General features: G+C 41.5%; 1 protein-coding gene across 6 annotated transcripts in view; it reads right to left on the reverse strand.

The window, feature by feature from the left end:
• ALDH1L2 (aldehyde dehydrogenase 1 family member L2) overlaps positions 1-24,438 on the reverse strand; it is a 62,854-nt gene that overhangs the window by 19,767 nt on the left and 18,649 nt on the right. For 3 of the 6 annotated variants that reach the window (XR_015164021.1, XM_086401115.1, XM_086401114.1), the window contains exons 5-15: positions 20,316-20,417; positions 20,025-20,114; positions 17,507-17,641; positions 15,964-16,089; positions 15,113-15,204; positions 12,325-12,472; positions 7,737-7,856; positions 6,992-7,119; positions 5,174-5,324; positions 1,509-1,579; positions 1,322-1,427 (exon numbers count right to left, since the gene is read on the reverse strand). Coding sequence is in view for 4 of the 6 variants with exons in the window: in XM_086401115.1 (XP_086257241.1) it covers positions 1,322-1,427; positions 1,509-1,579; positions 5,174-5,324; positions 6,992-7,119; positions 7,737-7,856; positions 12,325-12,472; positions 15,113-15,204; positions 15,964-16,089; positions 17,507-17,641; positions 20,025-20,114; positions 20,316-20,417 (1,269 nt within the window). In the remaining 2 variants the exon portion in view is untranslated. Of the gene's footprint in view, positions 1-1,321; positions 1,428-1,508; positions 1,580-5,173; positions 5,325-6,991; positions 7,120-7,736; positions 7,857-12,324; positions 12,473-15,112; positions 15,205-15,963; positions 16,090-17,506; positions 17,642-20,024; positions 20,115-20,315; positions 20,418-20,551; positions 21,856-22,595; positions 23,081-24,438 lie in introns of those variants that run through there. The other 3 variants (XR_015164022.1, XM_086401116.1, XM_086401118.1) reach the window with 2 other exon arrangements.

Here is a 24,438-nt window from a genome sequence, read left to right on the forward strand (position 1 = left end):
ATGTAGAGAGTGCTTCTATTTTACTTCATTTTATTTTTATATTGTATTGTATTGTGCTAAGAACACTTAACATGACCTCTACCCTCTTAACAATTTGTTTAGTGTACAATACAACATTATGGTTGTTCAACTGCTAAGTCATGTCTGACTCTTTGTGACCCCATGGACTTCCCAGCATGCCAGGTTTCCCTGTTCTCCACCATTTCCTGGAGTTTGTGCAAATTCATGTCCAGTAATATGATGTATAGCAGACCTCTAGAACTTACTCATCTTACATAATTGAAATTTTATGCCTCTTGATTAGCAATTTCTCATTAACCCTTCTCCTCCTGTGTGGTTTTCAGTTGGTTAAAAAATATTTTTAAAATTACCTAATTATTTAATTTAAAAAATATGCTTGTATACACAGAGAATATATCTGGAATACCTCAGAAACTAATAAATAACAAAAACACTGGTTGCCTCAGGGAGGTAAACTTGTTAGCCAGGAGAATAAGAGGGAGACTTTTCATCATCTATCTCTTTGTATTTTTTTAATTTAAAAAATTTTGAATGTATATCTTTTTTTAATGAGGAAAACAAGATGGCTGTGGTCACATGACTATATAGTTGCTCCAAATGAAAAAAAAATTTTTTAATCCTAAAAGAAGAAATAAAAAAATAATAGGTAACAAACTGTAGACTCTTCTTGAATAGAGACCAAGCTTTCCCCACCAACTTGGGTACCTCAGAATGTCCACTCCTGTGCACTGTCTGGAGGAAATGCTTAGCCAGGTGTTAAGTTTGCTACGTTTTTTTTTTTCTTGAAAAGCTACTCTAGCATTGAAAAGATGTTTTTGAGAACTCTATCATTTATTTTTAAACTAACTTCCTGTTTTACACATACATATATATTTCAAACAGCTACAATTATGTACATTATTTGCATGCTTTTCCCACATCTTATTGTAAATAACTTTACAATATTTTTGACAATTAAAATTTGAATGCCTGCATAAAACTTCTTTTGCTATTTCATAACTACTCTAAATAACTCCCTCAGTTCGGGGCATGTGGCATTTTGCAAGCACTGAACTGGTTTGTAGAAATTCAGGGGATTTCACTGACATACACTATGCTGCTTCCATTCTCGTGGATGTTCTAAAGTCTGGAATCCCCATTTTGGGTAGCTATTAAAAATGAATATTTACTAATATGAAAAGATGCCCAGGATATATGAAAAGATGGTGTAATATATGATCCCATTTTTTTCAAGAAATAATATTTGTCAACGTACGTCTGTGGGAGGGGTAGATGCCACACCTGGCCTCGCGTGTCTTACCTGCGCCGGCTTGAGCACTAAGGTGTTGCCTGCTGCCAGACACGCGGCACTCTTCCATGCCAGCATCATCAGCGGGTAATTCCAGGGGATGATAATGGCACAGACTCTGCAAGAGGAGAAAGAGACAGCCTCAGTCCCCTCAAACTAACTTAACACACGCCACTCAGAGGCACTCTCCTTGTCTTACCCAAGTGGCTCCTTCTTGGTAAAGGTCAGATTGCGGTTTGGACGGGCCTGGTTGATGGGAATTGTAGAACCCTAAAGAATAAAAAAGGTTGATACTACTTTACTAATTTCATTTTTTTTTCTTTGCCATGCAGCATGTGGGATCTCAGTTCCCCAACCAGGGATCAAACTTGCACCCACCGCACTGGAAGCATGGAGTTTTAACCACTAGACTGCCAGGGAAGTTCCTACTTTATTAATTTAAATGAGTAAATTTAATCTCAATGAATCCATTTTCTATCTGCCTCTCTTACTTTCTCTTAGCTGATATTAAAAAAAGCAGTGTTCACATGGAACTCTATTCAATGTCATGTGTCAGCCTGGATGGGAGGGGAATTTGGGGGAGAATGGATACCTGTACATGGCTGAGTCCTTTAGCTGTTCACCTGAAACTACCACAACATTGGTAATCAGCTATATCCCAATACAAAATCAACAGTTTGAGAAAAGAAGCAGTGTTCAATTTATAAGAAACATAGCCACACCTAAAAAGGAACTGCTATGCCCTTCTCAAAAGAACTAAGACACAGGAGAAAAAAAACACATAATTCTAATTTGATCATCTCCATTCCCAATTTCTGGGCATGGCAGAGAATGTTAATTGCCTGCCCAATATCTATTCTCCCCTCTGTTCTTAGTAACAGAAACCCTTGGTTAATAATGGGGATGGCAATGTGCCAGGTAAAGTACTATGTTCCCCAGTTTCCATAGCAAATGGTGATGATTAACGGAAGATGTAAGTACAATGCACTGGAAGGGGAACACTCTTTAAAGTAGGCTGACTCAGCTAAAACAAGTGCTGTTTTACCCATTCCCTCACTTCTTCATTCTTCCTTCCAGAATGTTGCTAAAAAGGCTGGTGCTGCAGTGGCTATCATGACACCAAGAGGCAGCCGTGACGGTAGCAGTCACATGGTACTAAGGATGGCCTGGCAAAGAGAGAGAAGGAATCTTCCTGTCTCAGACTAGTCTTGATTGCCTGCTCTTGGACTCCTTGAAAGTGAGATAAAAAGACTCTTTGGTTGGGTTTTCTATTATATGCAGCTAAATTTGATCCCAACTGATTTTTGGCAGTAATCTTTAACTGAAACTATCCATCTGTTTTGCCACATAAAATATTATTGCTGTTACTAATACAAGTGTATAATCTCTCATCTGAAACCCTAGGGTCAGGTGTGCTTTGGGATTCAGAATTTGACTTTAGAAACATAATATAATGCATAAACAATACCTTATATAATGTTATAATATCTATAACCCCCATTAATGTTTGGGGTTGCCTCCCATAATCAAGCATATTAGTATTTATCCAGGGCTTTCCTGGTAGCTCAGCTAGTAAAGAATCCACCTGCAATGCAGGAGACCCTGGTTTGATTCCTTGGTCAGGAAGATCCTCTGGAGAAGGAATAGGCTACCCACTCCAGTCATCTTGGGCTTCTCTGGTGATTCAGATGGTAAAGAATCTACCTGCAATGCAGGAGACCTAGGTTCGATCCTTGGATTGGGAAGATCCCCTGGAGAAGGGAAAGGCAACCCACTGAACACTTATTCAGTGAACTATGAGTATTCACTCTAAAGCTGGAGTCAAGATTGCCGGGAGAAATATCAATAACCTCAGGTATGCAGATGACACCACCCTTATGGCAGAAAGTGAAGAGGAACTAAAAAGCCTCTTGATGAAAGTGAAAGTGGAGAATGAAGAAGTTGGCTTAAAGCTCAACATTCAGAAAACGAAGATCATGGCATACGGTCCCATCACTTCATGGGAAATAGATGGGGAAACAATGGAAACAGTGTCAGACTTTATTTTTTTGGGCTCCAAAATCACTGCAGATGGTGATTGCAGCCATGAAATTAAAAGACGCTTACTCTTTGGAAGGAAAGTTATGACCAACATAGATAGCATATTCAAAAGCAGAGACATTACTTTGCCAACAAAGGTCCATCTAGTCAAGGCTATGGTTTTTCCTGTGGTCATGTATGGATGTGAGAGTTGGACTGTGAAGAAGGCTGAGCACCGAAGAATTGATGCTTTTGAACTGTGGTGTGGAGAAGACTCTTGAGAGTCCCTTGGATTGCAAGGAGATCCAACCAGTCCATTCTGAAAGAGATCAGCCCTGGGATTTCTTTGGAAGGAATGATGCTGAAGCTGAAACTCCAGTACTTTGGCCACCTCATGCAAAGAGTTGACTCATTGGAAAAGACTCTGATGCTGGGAGGGATTAGGGGCAGGAGGAGAAGGGGACGACAGAGGATGAGATGGCTGGATGGCATCACTGACTCGATGGACGTGAGTCTGAGTGAACTTCTGGAGTTGATGATGGACAGGGAGGCCTGGCGTGCTGCGATTCATGGGGTCGCGAAGAGTCGGACACAACTGAGAGACTGAACTGAACTGAACTGAACTGAAGATGAATAAAACTTATAGACTCATGTTGGTTTGGGTAAGATTTTGGCACCAAATGAGTTTGAGTCAATCAAACAAATCAATTTTCAGGTTTCAGAACTATTTGGATTTCATAATTGAGAATAAAGGATGGACTTAAATTGCTCTTACTAAATACTTATGACTTTGTAGCTGAACAATAATAAAAACTACACTTATGTGCAAGACCTACTATAGTACAGACTTTAATTCTGTATATATAAACACTTGTAGTATATAAACACTCATTTCTAATTCTCATAACGTAGTTTGCAAGGTATGGATTATCATGACCATTTTACAGATGAGGAAAGTAAGGCTGAGAGAGGTAAATAACAACAACTGCTAGTAAGTGGCAAGGATGAGGCCTGGAACCAGGTGGTCTCTCTGATTCTATAAAAATGATGGTACAGCAATGTGACCAGAAAAAACTTTCCCAGTATCCTTAGCAGATAGAGACAGCCAATGGGAGATACAAACACAAAGTGTAGGGAGGATGGGAATGTTTTTTAAAGTCCTTTTACCTTTCTCCCTCTTTCCCACTTACTCCTGGCTTCTAGGAATGTGGCTGTGATGGCTGGTGCTTCAGTGGTTACCATGAGACCAGAAGTGGCATGCATTCTGCTGTTTGCTGCAAGCCCTATTTCTCTTCTATATCTCAATACCAAAGCCAAGTGTAGTTGCCATTTATCATCACACATGTGCTATTTATTTTCTTGTAAGAAGAAGGAAATTGACATTTTTATCAAATTTATGTTTTTAAGAAATTTTTCTTATAACCAGTCTGCATAGCCCAACTATGTTAGCTCTCTGACCTCCTTAGGTATTTGAGTCTTCAATTCCTCCATTATATCAAGCTTCTGTCTATATGCCAACAAGACTATTAGATGCTCTCAAGAGACATTATAGTACAAAACAAAGAACAATATTAGATTTCAAGCTCAGAAAAATCCTGAGTTCAAATCCTAGCTCTACTTACTATGTGACCATAGGTAAGTCATTCATTGTCCTCAAGCCTCAGTTTCTTCACCTGTAATAAGAGTTGACAACTATCTACCTACCTCAGATAACTGTTATGAGGATCAGATGAGAAAACCTACGGAAGTGGTGACTCTGACAAGGGGTCTTTATAAACTAACAAACATCCGTCCATTTTCCTCTAGGAATGATCTCCACGGAAACAAACAACATTTTGCACTTACCTGAATTTTGTCACACCAGCCAGCAAAGTATCTGAATGTTTGCACAGACATTCCAATGTGAGTCTTCAGAGCCAAGGTGTAGACAGCCCCTGAATCGAGGGCTTCGATGGTTGCCAGTTCTTCTTGTTTCTCTTCCATTAGGTCTGCAAGTCTGTTGGCCAGTGAAAGAAATCCATTCAACAGATGTTGAGTCTCTACTGTGTAAAAGGCGTCCTCCTAAGGGCTGAGAATTCACACAATGGACCAGGTCTCCGTCCTCATGGAGAACGTGGTCTCATAGGGAAGACAGGCATTGAACTAATAATTGCATGAACAATTTAAGAGTTATCATGAAGAGGCAGAGGGTGTTGGAAGTCTGTATCATTCGCATTATAGATGCATAAGAAGCAAGAGTGATGGAGTCACAGTCAGCCAAGGAGATCAGTGACAGAACACAGTGGGAACGTGGATAGTTCCTGAATACACTGGGAGATGTTAGAGGGCGACCCACACCCCTGGAGAACCCACGAACACCTGAGGATTTCTGGTTGGTGTAGAAATATTTCCAACACTGGCTGAAAAGGACAAGACAGAAATACATGGAATGAACTATAAACACCACAACAGGCTTCTGTTTGTCTGGTTTCTGTGGAAAGATACCCAGAAACTGACTAATGACTATGAAATAGTCAAAATTCATCTTTTGTGTCTACCTCTCCCATTTGTTTTCCTTCCTTCCTTCCTTTCATGGTTCTGACCCGTTTCTTTCAGACCATTCCAGGTCAGGCTTGAAACCTTCCTCCCTAATATTTCTTCCAGATCCTGCTCTAGGAGATCTTTTGAGCAAGATCAGCTATTTGTCATTTAGTAAGCAGAAAACTGAATCTGGGATTGAATCTGATTACGCTTGGCATACTCAGCTACCAATTTATAACACCCTTTCCAAGCCTTCATGTTTTTCCTCCTTGTTTCTACTCCTCACACATCAAGTCGATTTAAAATTTCTCTGTGGAAACAGCAGGGTGCTGGATGTTCTCCATGTGCTGCTTGTAATCCAGTCTCCGCCCTGCTCTGTGACCCCTGGAGGATGACTTTTACAGATTACATCACAGGCTTCTGGGTTCTCTCACTGGACTTGGCTAATGACAGGCCAGTGGGAGGCAGCCCCAGGAGACTGCCAAACTGGAGGATAAAGTGGTCTGGGGATGGCTGACTGGTGGGCTGTGGATCGGCAGCGGTAGCTGCTGTGTCCTTCCACTGAAACCCACAGGTGTGGTCTCCTGCAGCCACAGATCTTGCCAGATTCTAGTAACAGCTCCTTCCTCTGTCCCATTAGGCCTTGCAGTAAGAGCAGTTTCCCTGTTTTACCCCCCCAGCCTGAGTGCTTCATTATCCTTTGCTGGATTCCCTTGACCTTGCTTACATCTTTACAAATCAGTAGTCCTTTACTAAACTGCTCATACAGGGATGATGACTGAAACAAGCAAAAATACAAAAATCAGGAACTCCCATATATGGGAGTTTATATGATGGAAGTAACAAAAGATATACTATCTAATAGGTGCATAATAGAAAGTCTTGAAAAATTTTTTAAATCTTGGCAATGTTAGTCAGTATCCAAAGGCCACAGACTTGTGCTCTCTCTTTTTTTTTTTTTAATTTTTATTTATTTGGCTGCACCAGGTCTTAGCTGCAGCATACAGGATCTTCAGTTGTAGCATGTGGGATCTAGTTCCCTGACCAGGGATCAAACCTGGGCCCTCTGCATTGGGAGCGTGAAATCTTAGCCACTGGACCACCAGGGAAGTCCTCAGACTCGTACTCTTAAAAAAATCATACCGATACATCAATCTTCCTCTGTCTCGTGCATTCATTCTTCCCCATTCACCGTTTTCAAAAGCATCTTTTGCTGCTGCTACTGCTTTATCAACATCCACCAAAGAGGCATAGGATACTTTGCATATCGTCTATTTCAAGGTAAGAAAACATAGGTTATAGACTATTTTTATAGAGAGATATACAACTTTTTCTTGAGATTAATATTATGCCATAAAATTCAAAGAGTTTTGATGATGGAAAATCAATACTTACAGTAAACTTCTGGTAATATAGTAAAGAAAAAGAAACCATTTTAACACGAAAATTGTGAGCCTAAAATTCAGTACTTCTCATTCACACTACACTATGAGAAGACACATGTAGGAAACTGTACCTATTTCTTCTCCCGCCTAAGGAACGCTGAATTTCTCACCATGAGCTTGCAAATTCTGAGATTTTTCTCACATATACAGCTCCATGTGGAATTGTACCTCTGTATGTATATAGGTATAGTGACCCATCTAAATTCATCATAAATATTCATTCTTAAAAGTAAGTTACAGTAGATAACAGCAGCCAGAACCAGAGCTGAATAGTTTAAAAGAATACATGAAGTACATTTATATTAAGTGCTCAGACAGAGTAACAGAATAATAGAGAGACAGAGTAATAGAATAAGTAATTCTTAAGACTGTTTTATAATGGTGTATAAATGAAAAAAAAATCCATGATCAGTGGTTACTGCACACACTAAATCACAACTCACAGATCCATCTGTTGGGTTGATAGTATCATAAGTCTGTCCATCTTCAGCATCTGTGAACTGTCCATTTATGAAACACTGATATGGCATTTTTACTGTCATGTCATTGATCTCCTTTGAAACCTAAGAGAGAGAGTTACATTAATAAAATCAACAGATTTCTATATTTATGCAAAAAAGAAGCTTATTCACTAATGCAGACAGAAAAGTTGTCAGTGGGACTCCAGTGCTTACTGTTCAGAAGAGACAAGCAGATGTAATAGTTAGGCCTTATGATGCTTAGAGTGGCCATTGAGACAGGAGGTCAGCTTCTGTGACGACCAAAGTGGTCTGAGTCGGGCATTGTAAAGATCTGTCTCTTCCTCATTGAGATGAAAGATGACTCAGAAGATCTCCAGATAATGGAAACACCGCCATCTAGTGGCACCACTGGTGGAGTTCAGCCATTGCTGTCACGCAAATTTTTGAAATTGCCCATCAACACTCTTTACTTTCATACTGGTGACATTTTAAGTTTTCTTTCCAGTCTCCTTCCCCATTTTCAGTCTCCCCCTCTTACATATGTGCTGCTTAAATTGTAGTCTGTACTATTAGCTGGCAAGTGAATTTATATTCGTCCATTAACCTCTATAAATCTCGGTTTGTTTCAACAATAAAATGATAATATACCTGCCTCATACAATCATTAAGAGACATAATTAAAATAATATATGTGAAAGAGAACTATTGGCATAAAATCTCACTTCAATTAAAGGTATTAAAGAGAAAATTTAATGATTTAAGAAATTATTTTATATAGAGAAATTGAGGATGCTGAGAAAAGAAACAAAAAAATAGCAAACGCGTAGTTTGCTGCTCATCATCACTAATTATTAGAGAAATGCAAATCCAAACTACAGTGAGGTACCACCTCACACTGGTCAGAATGGCCATCATTAAAAAGTCTACAAATAACAAATGTTGGAGAGGGTGTGGAGAAAAGGGAACCCTCCTACATTGTTGGTGGGAAGTAAATTGGTATAGCCACAACAGGAAATGGTATGCTGCTGCTGCTGCTAAGTCGCTTCAGTCGTGTCTGACTGTGCGATCCCATAGACGGCAGCCCATCAGGCTCCCCTGTCCCTGGGATTCTCAAGGCAAGAACTCTGGAGTGGGTTGCCATTTCTTTCTCCAATGCATAAGAGTGAAAAGTGAAAGTGAAGTCGCTCAGTCATGTCCGACTCTCAGCGACGCCATGGACTGTAGCCCACCAGGCTCCTCCATCCATGGGATTTTCCAGACAAGAGTACTGGAGTCGGGTGCTGGAGGTTCCTTAAAAAACTAAAAGTAGTATTGTTAGGGGAAGCACACTGATTGAAACCGCCCACCCTGGCCAGGCACCATAGTAACAATTTGCATGAGTTGTTTTATAACAGGTGGTCTCAGTAAGGAACACAGAACTAATAAGCCTCCACCAACCAGAAGAGTTCAGGAAAGGTCAAAAGGAGACACCACATGTCCAACCACCTCCTAGAATCCTTCTCTCTGGCATCCATCTTGGCTGAACAAGGCGTGCACCACCAGGAAGGACTCTAAGTCAGATGATTGGTTAAAGACAACCTGGAAACTAATCCCATCACCATAAAACCTGAGACTGCAAGCCATGTGGCAGAGCAGTTCTCCTGGGTTCCCTTACCCTACTGCCCTCCATCTGGGCACCCTTTCCCAATAAAATCTCTTGCTTTGTCAGCACATGTGTCTCCTCGGACAATTCATTTCCAGTGTTAGACAAGAGCCCAGTTTCAGGCCCTGGAAGGTGTCCCCTTCCTGCAACAGTATCATATCATCCAGCAATCCTAGTCCTAGGCATATGTCCAGACAAAACTCTAATTATGAAAAGATAACATACACTACAGTGTTCATAGCAGCACAATTTACAATAGCCAAGACAAGGAAACAACCTAAATGTCCATCAATGTATGAAGATGTGAGATATATATATATATTTATATAATATTTTACTATACAAAAAAAAAAATATATATATATATATATAACCTACAAAGGAATACTACTTAACCATAAAAAGCAATGAGCAATAACTGAAATTTTAAAAGTCATTAGAGGGGTTCAACAGGAGAGTCAAGCAGGCAGAAGAAAGAAATAGAAAACCAAACAATGGGTCAATAGAGACATCCAGTGTGAAAATAGGAAAGAAAAATAATTTAAAAAATGAATATAGCCTTAGAAGCCTGCAGGACACTATCAAATGTACTAACATGTGCATAAAGAGAGTCTCAGAATGAGGGGAGAGGGATGAAGGGGTAGAATGAATATTTGAAGAAATAATGGCAGAAAATATCCCAAATTTTATTTTAAAAAACTAATCTGCACATCCAGGAAGCTCAATAAACTTCAAGTAGACAAATCTCAAAGAGATCCATCCTAAACACATCATGATAAAATGGTCAAAAGACAAAGACAAAAAGGGAATCTTGAAAGCAGCAAGGGAGAAGAAGCAACTCATCACGTGAAAGTGATCCTCAATAAAATTAACAGATGACTTATCCTCGGAAACTACAGAGGCCAGAAAGCAATAAGATTATATATTAAAAGTGCTGAAAGAAAGAGAATGTCAACCAAAAATTCCATATACAGCAAGAATATCCTTCAAGAACAAAGGACAAATTAAGTCATTCTCAAACGAACAAAAACTAAGATACTTCATTGCTAGCACATTGCCTTTCGAAAAAGACTAAAAGGTGTCATTGACAGAATGAAAGAACACAAGACAGTGACTTAAATCTACCTGAAAAGATAAAGAACACCAACAAAGGTAAACATAAGTCAATATAAATGTAATGTTTATTTTAAACTCCTTTCTTCTCCTATCTGATTTAAAGGAAAACTGCATAAAGCTAATTATAAGACTATGTTGATGGGCTTATACTGTATAAAGAGGTATTTGTATGACAATAATAGCACAGGTAAGTGGGTAGGGAGCAGAGCTATACTACAACAGATTTTTTCTACACTATTAGTATTAAACTGGTATTAATCTGGGCAAGAATGTTTTAAGAAAAACGTCTCTAGGAATCCTCAGCCACTAAGGAAATAACTAAAAGTATGTAGCAAAAGAAACAATGAGATTAAAAGGGCATACTAGACAATATCCATTTAACAAAAAAGAGCAGTAAGGAGGAAGAGAGGAGAGAAAGAGGCATAAATCAAGACTTATAGAAGCACAAGTGGCCAAAGCACAAACAGATTAATCAAACTTAATCACATTTTGAAACTTGTGTGTGTTAAAGGATACTATCAAAAAAGTGAAAAGAAAACCCACAGAATGGGAGAAAATATTTACAAATAATGTATCTGATTAGGGGCTACTATTTAAAATATACTAAGGTCATTTACAACTAAAAAATTAAAAAGATAAATATCCCAATTAAAAAAACAGGTGAAGGGTTTGAGGGACTTCCCTGGTGGTCCAGTGGTTAGGACTAGGCATTCTCACGGCCAGGGGCTCGGGTTCCATCCCTGGTTGAGAAACTAAGACCCCACAAGCCACCTGGTACAGCCAAACAACAAAGGAGTTGAGCAGATATTTCTCCAAAGAATATATACAAATGGCCAATAAGCACATGAAAAGATGTGTATCACTAGTCATTAGGAAAATGTAAAGCAAAACCACAGTGAGATACTACTTCACACCCACTAGGACAGCTGAAATAGAAAAAACCAGACAACAGCATATGCTGGCGAGGACACGAGAAATCAGAAGCTTCCTACATGGCTAGTGGCAGTGTAACATGGTCTAGGCACTTGGGAAAGCAGACTGGTCGTTCCTAAAAAGTTAAACACAAGAGCTCCCATATGACTCACCAATTCCACTTCTAGATATTTACCCAAGAGAATTGAGAACATATGTTCACACAAAAACTTATATTGGCCAAAAAGTCCATTCAGGTTTTTCTGTTACATCTTACCAAAAACACAAATGAACTTTTTGGCCAATCCTACGTGACTTTTCATAGCAGCGTAATTTATAATAGCCAAAAAGCAGAAACAACTCAAATGTACACCAACCAAGGAAAGGATAAATAAAACATAGTTATCCACATGAGGGACTATTGCTTGGCCAGGAAAAGGGATAAAGTGATAATCTACTCTAGAATGTCGATGAACCTTGAACACATTAGGCTGAGTGAAAGAATCCACCTGCAAAAGGGCACTTATCGCCTAATTTCACGTGTATGAAATGTCTCAAATAGGCAAATCCATAGAAACAGAAAGTAAATTGGTGGTTTCCTGGTGCCAGGGCCCAGGAGAGGAGAGCATGAATGCCAGTGGATATGGAGTTTCTTTGGGGGAGGTTAAAAAAAAAAATGTTCCATAATCAGATCGAGGTCATGGTCGCACAACTCAGTGAATATACTAAAAAACAATGAATTGTACATTTTTTAAAAGGTGAAATGTATGGTATCTGAATTATAATCTCAAAACTGTCATTTTAAGAAAGTTGTAAATGTAAAAGCATGAAAGGCACAGCATTCTTCTATAGCATGAAGGTCTTAACCATGTAGCTTTTCAACACCACGGACAGGCTTACATAATCCACCACCAGCTCTGCTTCCTGATCCTCTCCTCTCAGTTTCCTCACGACCTTTTGGATGAAGTCTTCAAATTTGGTGGCCATATAAACATCCTCATTCTGTAACTGAAGCCCTCCACACTTCTGTCTTATCTCTTCAACCAGTCTGAAAAGAAAAACCAGCTCACATTACTTACATTTTTTTAAAGAGTTTTGAGGAGTGTATGATTACATTTAGGTTGCTTTGAAGTAGGACGTATGTCACATACTTATTTATAGTCCATGAGATCGTCTATATTAGTAAGAGAAATTAATGAGATTGAGAGGAAAAAAATGTTAAAGCGTTCTCAAAAGACAGTGGCAATTTTTTTTAATACAAGAAACTGAAGCAAAGATATTTTCATTACTTTCGAGAGAAGAGTTGGACACCACTCTTCGCTGAGCGACTAAGCACAGCACACAGCAGGTGATAAAGGGCACATAAAATCTGTTTCTATCCTTTCAAAAGTACTCAAGGAATAAAGAATAAAGAAAAGTTCTGAACTGTGATCATTATGAGAGACCAAAGTCACATCATAGACTGTTTTCTCTGGATCCGGTGTAAGAATAAAACAAACATTTGTTTGTATTACATGGCTAAGTGAAAGTTTTAGTTGCTCAGTTGTGTTCAACTCTTTGGGACCCCATGGACTGTAGCCTGCCAGGCTCCTCCATCCATGGAATTACCCAGGCAAGAATACTGGAAGGGGTAGCCATACCCTTCTTCAGGGGATCTTCCCAACCCAGGGATCAAACCCTCATCTCCTATACTGCAGGCGGATTCTTTACCCTCTGAGCCACCAGGAAAGCCCACATGGCTAAGGTGGGTACTAAACAGAACCTTCCCAAGCAGTGTAGTTAGCAAAGAATCTGCCTGCCAGTGCAGGAGATGCAGGAGACGTGGGTTTGTCCCTGGGTCAGGAAGATCCCCTGGAATACAAAATGGCAACCCACTCCAGTGTTCTTGCCTGGAAAATTCCATGGACAGAGGAGCCTGGTGGGCTACTGTCTATGGGGCCACAAAAAGTTGGACCACAACTGAGTGTGTACACACACACACACATGTATATAAGATAGATAACTAATAAGAAGAACCTACTGTATAGCACAAGGAACTCTACCCAATGCTCTGTAGTGACCTATATGAGTATAAAATCTAAACAAGAGTGAACATATGTGCATGTGTGAAATGAAAATATCTCCTGCCATTTCAGTAAACAAAAAATGTCATGCTGCTGCTAAGTCGCTTCAGTCATGTCCAATTCTGTGAGACCCCATAGATGGCAGCCCACCAGGCTCCCCCGTCCCTAGGGTTCTCCAGGTAAGAACACTGGAGTGGGTTGCTATTTCCTTCTCCAATGCAGAAAGTGAAAAGTGAAAGTGAAGTTGCTCAGTTGTGTCCGACTCTTAGCGACCCCATGGACTGCAGCCTACCAGGCTCTTCCGTCCATGGGATTTTTCAGGCAAGAGTACTGGAAAGGGGTGCCATTGCCTTCTCCTAAAAAATGTCATAGCTATCAGTGATTTCTGGCCTCCAAATGTGAATAAGGGCTCCCAAAACTGAGATCCAGCAGATGCTGCCACCCCCATGGGGATTGTTGAGGAGCTGGGGGGTGCAAGAAGCAAGGTGAACAGGGAAACAGGATTGTGCCCAGGTAGCTGAGCTGCATGTGAAAGGAATGAATTCAGCGAGCCCAGAGGCGTGCATCTCCCCATACACAGAATGCCAAATTCTTTAGCTCGGATACCTGATTTTTGACGTTCAGATGGCCTGCTCCCCTTGTTGCATACTTGTATATAGCCAGACTTCCCCTCCTGCCTCCTTGGAGCAGTTTTCTCAGAGCTACTGAGATGCTGTCTCCTGGGCTCAGAGTCCTAAACATTCCCACGAAATAAAATAACTCTCTACTTTCAGGTTGCGACTGTATTTTTTAGTCAACAATGTGTAACTGATTCACTTTGCTATATAGCAGAAAATAACAGCACTGAAAGTTAACTATACTCCAATAAAAATTATTTTAAAAAATACATGAATGAATACATGAACAGAATATTCATCAAGAACACTTGCTTTGTCAACATGAAGACTTTTACCTTGTTTATTTAGTAAAAAGCCATACGGTGGCCCTCAAAGGAAAAGCACCTCTACAAGACTCTCCACTATTAGGATCCTGGTCTGCTCTTCATGCCATAGAGGGTGGCTTTCTAGTCCTCTAGCCCTTTCTACCTATTGCAAACTTCTGCAGAGAAATTCTGACTAGAGAGTGACTACCCTTACTCTTGCAAGAAGTCTGATAATCCTCATTCTAGATATACCATACTGGGTAACTTGGGGAGTTAGGAAAAAAGATTTGGGGTAAGCATAATCAATGTTAGATATCCTTTTAGATGCAATTATATAGGAAAATTCCAATTAACATTCTCCACTCAGAGCTTCCCAATTCCAATTGGAGGAGAATCAGAAATATGAGAAATTTGAAGAAATGTGAAATATGAAGACATATTTTTAAGTGAAATAAACAATTAGTAGGGTGGTTTTCTAGGTGTATAGTCAATATGAAAACACTCATAGTTAGCAACAAAGAAAAGAGAACAAATACATGTATTTGACCATGGAAACAAGCAAAGAAAGATGAAGGAAAGAGAAATATAATAGATGGGTATGATAGAGTGATGAGATCTAGTACAAAGGATTTAGATTCGATTTTCAAGGTCAAAGTGAAAATCCCTGGTGCAGGGGTGTGAGTCACTAAGGTGGTGGTTTTACCTGGCAACATCCATTGAGCTTGCTCCAGATTTAAAGAAGTCTGTTGAATCTTCAATAGCAGGGACATTGCTCAAAATTCCAGCCCAGATGACCTACACGACACGAGGGAAACTTTATGAGGGAGCTGCCGTGTAGAACACTGGCAGAGACCAGCTAGCTTCTCACGAAACCTACTTCTTTACATGTCTCAGCATCTCTTCAATTAGAGAGGGCCGTTTGACCAACTTCTAGCCAGTGAATATGAATGCAAGTGACCTGTGCTGTCAATCTTGCTTCTCTAGTGGCTCAGTGGTTAAAAAGATCCACCTGCCAATGCAGGAGATGTGGGTTCAATCTCTGGATTGGGAAGATCCCCTGGAGAAGGAAATGGCAACCCGCTCCAGCATTCTTGCCTGGGAAATCCCATGGACACAGGAGCCTGGTGGGCTACAGTCCACGGGGTTGCAAAAGAGTCAGGCGTGACTTAGCGACTAAACAACAATAACACTGTCAATCGTGGCCCATGCAAAACCTTTGTCACACAATTTTCTGTGCTCTTTTGCTCTTCCTGGCTGTCTGGGATGGAGATAACACCCAGCAGGTCCTTGAAGATAGTTCTTGCTTGACTCCACCCCTAACCCTCATATTCCCACTTTACCCCCATGCAAACCTAGAACTGCCTTGGATTACTTATATGAATGAGAAATAAATGTGCATATAAATTTTGGCATTGATTTCCTTTTGCAGCTAATACAAAAAAAGAGGAAATAAAAGTTTCATCCCACCTCCTTTGAGGATTAATGGTACGAGTTACAAAAATGGTTACAAGAATTGTTCCAAGACAAGGAACTTTAAAAACTTCATGTGTTCACCTTGATGGTCTCCGCCACCTTCACCTCTTCGGCTGTGAGTTCCACCATTGACATCTCACCCGATGAAAAGTACTGAGAGGCAGGAATCATTTTTCCATCTTCAAACTGCAGATTTCTCACCATCAGCTGTAAAATAAAGACAAAACAAGCAGAAGAATTGAGAATTAGGACAATTCAAAAGTGAGATTGGTGTCAGAGTCTTATGTGAGTATGCTGCTAAGTCGCTTCACTTGTGTCCGACTCTGTGCGACCCCATAGACAGCAGCCCACCAGGCTCTGCCGTCCCTGGGATTCTCCAGGCAAGAACACTGGAGTGGGTTGCCATTTCCTTCTCCATTGCGTGAAAGTGAAAAGTGAAAGTGAATTCATTCAGTTGTGACCGACTCGTAGTGACCCCATGGACTGTAGCCCACCAGGCTCCTCCATCCATGGGATTTTCTAGGCAAGAGTACTGGAGTGGCTTGCCATTGCCTTCTCTGTATGTGAGTATAAGGACCAGCTTATTTGGCAAATAGGAAAATATGGATTAAAAGCACTACCTACTATGTGTAAAAGGGCTGAAATGGTATTTCAGTTATGGCTGCAGAGAGGAGAAAGTTAAGTCCAGGGGTAGATATATCTCAAAATGGATGATAAACACCCCTAAAATTGACACTTGCATACAGGAATTGGGTCTAAAGCTGACAATGACTACCACTGCTACTAATAGCACTATTACTGCCTCTACTACCATCTTCTGAACTCTTAGTCTGCAGCATGCACAGTGCTAAGTGCGTATATGCTGAGTATCTTATTCAGTCTCCTAAATCCTGACAGATGCAGAGAATGGGGATAATGTCCTTATTTTCCCCATTTTACTGATAAGCAAATGAAGGCTCAGTGAGGTTTAGTAATTTGCCCAGTGCCTCAAAGCAAGTAACAGAGCTGAGGTTACAACCCAGGACTAGCTGGACTCTGAGGCCTACCATCTTAATAACTGATGTATCCTGTGAGCCAGGACAAGGTATCTGTGAGCTGCAAATTCCCTTTTGTTTTGCTCACTGGGCACCTGCCCAAGAGCCCACCGAGGGCCAGAGTTCATGCTCCCAAGTGCAGGCAGTGCAGACGGGCATCTCCCTATTGGCAAAGGGAGGACCATCTGAGGCGGCTCACACCACCTGATCCTCCCAGACCAGACCACGCTCTCCGTTCTGTAGATGGAGAAACGGAGCCTCAGAGGGAGAGGCATCCTGCTCATACCAGTGAGTGACAGAGCAGGGATTCACACCCTGGCTCCTGACCAAACGCTAAGCTCTTTCTACTGTATCACAGAGCAGGCCGTGCAGGTCCTGTGGGTCCATCCTGAGATGCCTGGTTCTCAATCAAGGCACATAAAGCCAGCTCATCCCCAGAGAGAAATGGGCCACAGACATCTTAAACCTCCTATATCCCACTGCACAGCCAGATTGTCCTGGGAGTCTGCCCTGCCAGACTCCCTCAAGAGCTTGGGTAATTGAAGGAAACCACCAAAGTGATTTTATAGGTAACCCTATTGAACACTCACTGCTTTTCCATCGTTACCGAAAAGAACAAGTCCATTTTTGGTAACAAGACCAGGCTTCTCAGCACCTTTAATTTCCAGTGGTTCTCCAGGAGGGACGGAGCTATTCAGCAATGACGAGCCATAGAAAGTGACCACCTAGTAAAGAGACCAAACCCAAGTTGTGAAAGGAGGAAATGAAGGCTGTTTATAAGGGTGTATGAAAGCAGCATGCCCTGCAAAAAAAAAAAAAAAAAAACAGCTGACATTCTCATTTATGCCAAAATGAGGGACCTCCCACTGCCAGTGTAAGAGACTATATCAAGCATCTATCGGAATGACACAAAGCAAGAGACAGTCTGTGAGGGTATGACTGAAGAGTTGAAAAACACCCCACATCCAGGGGATGCAAGTATACATGTATCATTTATTTGCATTGACACACAAGTGAATGACATGAAAGCTTTCACAGACTTTGCAGCCTGAAGGTAGAGTTTTTGTGGGAAGTGGAGGTATTGATGTGGGCTCAGGGAGGCAGGTGCAGCGTAGTAAACAGACTATTGCATTGCAGTGGAATGTGTGACGGAGGTGCAGGAAGCTTTGTGGGTAAGCTCATGGAAACAAGACCGGATCCAGACTGGAACTAAGAGAACTGGATATTAATTGACTTGTTATTGTTATTATAATAATTACTATAATTCTATGCTTGCGTGTGTGCTCAGTCACTCAGTCGTGTCTGACTCTCTGTGACCTCATGGACTGTAGCCTGCCAGGCTCCTTTGTCCATGGGATTTCCCAGGCAAGAATACAAGAGCCAACCCAAGGACTGAACCTGTGTCTCTTACATCTTCTACATTGGTAGGCAGATTCTTATATAATTCCATATATAATTCTTATATAATTCTCTTATAATTCCATGGTCATTAGTTACCATTTATTGACAACTCTATTATTTAATATTTATTGAATATTTATTCTATGTCAGGGACTAAGTTCTTAGATGAATTAACATGTATTAACTCATTGCATCTTTACAACAACCCCAAACCAATGAGGGAGGCACTATTATCAGTCTCATTCTGCAACAAGGAAACCAAGGTACTCAATGGTTAAGTAGCCTGCCCATGGTTATACAGCAAATAGAGGCAATGCCAGAATTTTACTGGAAACATTCTGGCTTCAGATCCCACACTTTTGGTGTGTCTGTGAGTATAACTGCTTTGAAAAACAAGGCATTATCAATTGTGATAAAACATATTCATATGCTATATGATGTCACTGTAGTCCAAGATGTATATCCAGTATTCCTCATGTAATCAAGAGTACATTTGTATAAGGATGTCCATGACAAAATGTTTTATTGAAGTACAATATGTACTTGTAGCTTACTTTATACATAATAATTTGTACCTCTCAATTCCCTACTCCTGTCTTGCTCCTCCCCTCTTCCCTCTCCCCACTGGTAACCACTAGTTTGTTCTCTATATTTGGAGTCTGTTTATTTCTTATTATATTCACTACTTTGTTGTATTTTTTAGATTCCATATATAAGTGATATCATATGGCATTTGTCTTTCTCTGATTTATTTCACTTAGCGTAGTACCCTCCGATTCCTTACTCTTAACCATGGCACTGGACTTCCACCTTTGGTTCTCCACTGAGCCCATATAGTTTTATTGATATCTAATATGCACTGAGGACCCAGCTGAAGGGCTGAGACTATCAAGACAACAGCATGATGCCCTTGCCCTTGAGGGGCTCCCAGTCTATGGTGGGTAGAGGGATAGATACATAAAGAAATGCTTACAATAGACAATATGCTGAGTCAGAGCTAGGCAGGGCATTACTGGAAAGGAGAAAACGGATACCCAGTCCTGCCAGGCTGGGAGTATGAGGTCAGGAGACTTCCTAGAGGAGGCGAAGCTGGAGAAGCTGAGTTGAGTGGAGTTTCCCCAGGTATCAGAAGGCTTTTCCTGCCCCTGCCCACCACCCCTGCAGCATCTCTTCCCCATCCTCTCACTCCCAGTCCTCACATCTGAGGCCCCAGCTTCTCTGAACTCTACTGCAAGTTCCTGTCTGGGTAACATGCTCTCCTACCTCTGGTCTTTAACTCTGTGTCTCATTCTCTACTTGTTGACCTCTTCTTGAAGTGCAAGCCAAACAACTTTTCTAGGAAGCCTTTCCTAAGATACCTGAGCCTGGACCTCAGTTACAGCGTTTGTCTTACTGTCTTGTGAGTGCTTATTCATTTCCCTGCTTTCTCCATAAAACTGCAGTCTCCCTGAGAGCAGAGGCTGTGCCTAGTGTCTGCCTCACATCAAATGCTCCATATGTGTGGAGTAAAAAATGGACCACATGACCATGTGTACCTAGGCTCTTTTAGCTGGCCAGTGTACCTAAACTCCTTTAGTTGGTCACGTGTACCTAGAACACAAACTCTCCTCACAAGCAAAGGAAGAACCAGGGGAAGCCTAGACTCATGAGTAATGCCTCTTACAAAGGTCACATGCTGAAAGAAAACATTGGGCCCCTAGAACGTACCTGTCCATTTATCTCTGCCCAAGCTCCAGGGACTTTATCATGACCTCGGATCCAGTTATGTAAAGCTTCAGCAGACTGATTCCAAGAGATCTAGGAATGTGCAAAGCACAGGTTGAACTTCTCAAGTCTCAAAGGCAGTAGAAACATTTCTCTTCATCAGTGGCAGACATGGGTAGGGATAGGGCAGGGGGCTTGGAGATTTTCCTTTCATTGAGGAAATGGTACACTGAGAACTGCTCGAAGGTGGGGGACAGTGAATTCTGAGATGCGTAACTGAGTTGATATAAATACCTTAGCATTTTCCTTTTTCTGGATACCTTCATATGTTGCTCCTTCTTCTGTCTGGGGAATGCGAGGAGCTTTACCATCAGCTATGAGTTGGACAGCTTCCACCTAAAGCCAAACATGTTACCGGTGTTAGAGTCCAGTGGTCAACAATGACATGGTCTGTTTAACTGAAGTTTCTATTTAACAGAATTACTACATATAAATCTGTCCAGAGAGTCAGACTTTGATAAAATAACTACCATTTCTTTGAATCCATAATTGTACCAGGCAGTGTGTTAGGTGGGGCTTCCCAGGTGAGAGAGTCAATTCCTAGGCAGGTTGATAAGAAGTCCGGGGTTCCCCAAGGACAGAGGGGTCTGGGGTTCTCAAGGAGGAGCTAGGGGTCTGGAATTGTTAGCCCCCATCTGTAAGAGAGAAAGAAGCAACCAGCAGACCATCTCTCTACCGGAGGCATCCCTCCCTGATCTACATGGGGGTGTAGACAGACTTTACACCAAAGCTTCCCTTCCTTGGTCGGACTTAGTCTGTCCCTTACTGATGCAGGTGCTGTACTCGTCCCTCCCAGTTCTACCACCGAGGCAGGGCAGAGATGCACCAGGGGTAGACCTGATGACATCCTAGACTGATGTCCAGTTCCTCACCATTAAAACCTTGCTTGCCTCTGATGCCACCTGAGGTGCAATCAGTAACCTTCCGGAATGCCTCCCAAGCTAAGACTGCTGGGGGAAACATTAGGCACAACCTGAGTATATTCCTGACCACAATAAGACCAGTATGAACATAAAACTGAGATGTTTCTTCCAAGCATCACCACACCGGAATAAGCAATAGCAAAAGAGATGGTGAAGGGTTGGCCAGTGAGGAAAAATTGATTTTTGTCCTCGAGTTATTAGGGCCAGTCCTTCCATTTCATTCCCACAGATTCCACAGAAAGAATATCTAAGGAGTTGGGACAAAAGCCACTGGAAAGCCTCCTCTGGCCCACTAAGAGCTAGCATTACCAACGGAAGAAACCCATTGCACTTCCAATCTGAGTAACCTTTAACCTCAGAGATGCTCCATCTAGCTTCTGAACTTTTGACTCCTAGCAAGGCTAGGTGCTTCCTGACTACCAATCCAAGTTGGGGTCCTAAGTAACAGTACACAGTAACAGCATAGATCACAAGTCCCTTGAAAGTCTGTGATCTGACAGATAGGTTAGTAGTTCTAATTCCCAAGGACTTATGAAATGGTCAAAGAAACTGGAAAGTTTGACTGAGAAAGGAGAGTTCAGTCCACACTCTTTGCCCATTTCTGGTCGGTCCCTGAAGGATACGTTGGGTGCCTCTTGGCATTGGCAGGTCGGTATAAACCCCCGATAGGTTTCTGCCATAAGCCATATGAGGTCACTGCAGAACCTCAGAGCAGGGCTCCTCCTCACTTGTTTTGCTCAAGGAGTGTATTCATTCACACAAGCATACTGTAGAGTTAGTAAAGTACAGCAGAAAACGTGTTTGCTAGGAGAACAAAGAACTAGAGCTCCAAGCATCCTTACCTTGTCCTGAAGAATCCCGGACGAACCCCAAGATGAAAGGTTGTTACTGAACCATGAAAGACGCCGGGATTCTTGGCCTCCGGGGGAGCAGAATTCAATCCGGGGCCAGAGACGAGGCTTGATCGCTCAGAGCTTTTGTGTAATAAAGTTTTATTAAAGTATAAAAGAGATAGAGAAAGCTTCTAACATAGACATCAGAAGGCGGCAGAAAGAGTGCCCTCTCGCTAGTGTTAGCAATGGAGTTACATACTTTCTAATTAGTTATTACAGTGAATCAGAAGAATATCTGGAGGTTGTAAAGACATTACTAGGCCCACTCCCATAATTTACATTTTAAGATAACAGGATTAACCAGAAGGTTTTTTCCAGAAACTGTCCTCAAGCAGGATATATTACTGTTATATAATCCTAAGGAATGTAGAGGGGAAAAAAAGTTTGTCCTTTCCTCCTTGAGAATTCCAGACCCCTCTCTCCTTGGGGACCCCCAGACTTCTTATCAACCTGCCTAGGAATTGACTGTCTCACAGGCGGCGCTAGTAGTAAAGAATCTGCCTGCTTGCCAATGCAAGAGGCATAAGAGACTCAGGTTCAATCTCCAGGTAGGGAAGATCTCCTGGAATAGGAAATGGCAACCCACTCCAGTATATTTGCCTGGCAAATCCCATGGACAGAGGAGTCTGGTGGGCTGCAGTCCAAAGGGTCGCAAAGAATTGTACACAACTGAAGCGACTTAACACACACACACACACCTGGGTTAGCTTCTTTATGTAAAATATCCTTTGGTGGCTCAGAGAGTAAAGAATCTGCCTGCAATGCAGGAGACCTGGGTTCGATCCTAGAAGAAGGAAATGGCAGTCTACTCCAATATTCTTGTCTGGAGAATTCCATGGACAGAAAAGCCTGGTCAGCTACAATCCATGGGGTCACGAAGAGTCGGACATGACTGAGTGACTAACTAACTAACATCACACAAGTCCTACAAGGTGGATATTATCAGTCTTGTTTTACATAGGAGGTTGCAAAAAGCCTCAAGCAACTAGCTTGAGAAAAAGCAACTAGCTCAAGATCACAGAGAAGGCACTGGCGACCCACTCCAGTACTCTTGCCTGGGAAATCCCATGGATGGAGGAGCCTGGTAGGCTGCAGTCCATGTGGTCGCTAAGAATTGGACATGACTGAGCAACTTCACTTTCACTTTTCACTTTCATGAACTGGAGAAGGAAATGGTAACCCACTCCAGTGTTCTTGTCTGGAGAATCCCAGGGACAGGGGAGCCTGGGGCTGCCATCTATGGGGTCACACAGAGTCGGACATGACTGAAACGACTTAGCAGCAGCAGCAGCAAGATCACAGAGATAGCTGGTAGGTGTCAGAGAAGGGTCTGTATCCAGATCTATCTACTGTCAATATCCAGCCTGCACTTTTAAACATGACTCCTTTATTTAAACACATTTCAATCTTCTCTTGCTTTTTCAATGGAAATTTTAGGAAGATAATTGTAAAATAAGTCATTGCAGGTTATTTCTGCTCATCATGATGATTCTAGAAAATAATACATTGTTATGTTTAAGGAATTCCCCTTGCTTTATAGTTTAGGACACCTGGAATAAAAAAAAAAATTAAAGTCTGTCCATGAGTCTGATTGCCTTTGGGATGTGTCCTGTGTCCCCTTCTGTGCACCATTTATTTTTACCTTGAGTTGAGAGCCTGTGTCCTTCACTGGGAAACCTATGTGAGCTCATGTTCTCAGTTTTCTCTCTAAATACTCACAGCTAAGTACTCCAACCTCTTCAAGAGCATGTGGAGGGAGCCACCTGGGACAGGTTCAAGCTAAGCTCATTCGTTCCACCCATTTCTGGCTATAATCCAGGTTTGCACAAATGCTACTGAACACACAGAATACTACTTTGATTATAATGATCATTTTGAGCACCTACTGTGTGCCAGATGCTTTACACAAATGTCATTTAATTTTCACAACAACAACCTTGTAAGTCAGGCAGTAGTGTCCACATTTTATAGATGAGGAAACCAAGGCTAAACAGGCTAAATGACTTCCCTCTTTAAACAAATGGTAGAACAAGAACTACTCTCTTAATCATTGTGTCAGTCACTCAGTCGTGTCCAACTCTTTGTGACCCCATGGATTGTAGCCAGCCAGGCTCCTCTGTCCATGGGATCCTGCAGGCAAGAATATTGGAGTGGGTTGCCATTTCCTTCTCCAGGGGATCTTCCCAACCCAGGGATCAAACCCAGGTCTCCTGCCTTGCAGGTAGATGTCTTACCGTCTGAGCTACTAGGGAAGCACCCCCCCCTTAATCATTAAATGATAACAAACAAAATACTGCTCTCCTCTCTCCTAAATCAATGGCTGCTGTTTTATATTATCTTATTGTCCACCTCTGTGCTGTACTTCTACCATATCAAACACTAGAAGATATTAAATAATACTGAAATTATCTTTCAATGTTTTTACAGGTTAATATATCACTTCTTTATGATGTGCATGTTTTGAGTTTTTAATTCAGAGCATACCTGAACAAATAAAGCAGTGTCAAATTTTGCCCTATCACATAGACTGATTTTAAATGT

Source organism: Bos grunniens, chromosome 5, assembly GCF_055505025.1.
Source record: "Bos grunniens cultivar Pamir isolate PY7600 chromosome 5, Bosgru_T2T1.0, whole genome shotgun sequence".
Classification (NCBI taxonomy): Eukaryota; Metazoa; Chordata; class Mammalia; order Artiodactyla; family Bovidae; genus Bos; species Bos grunniens.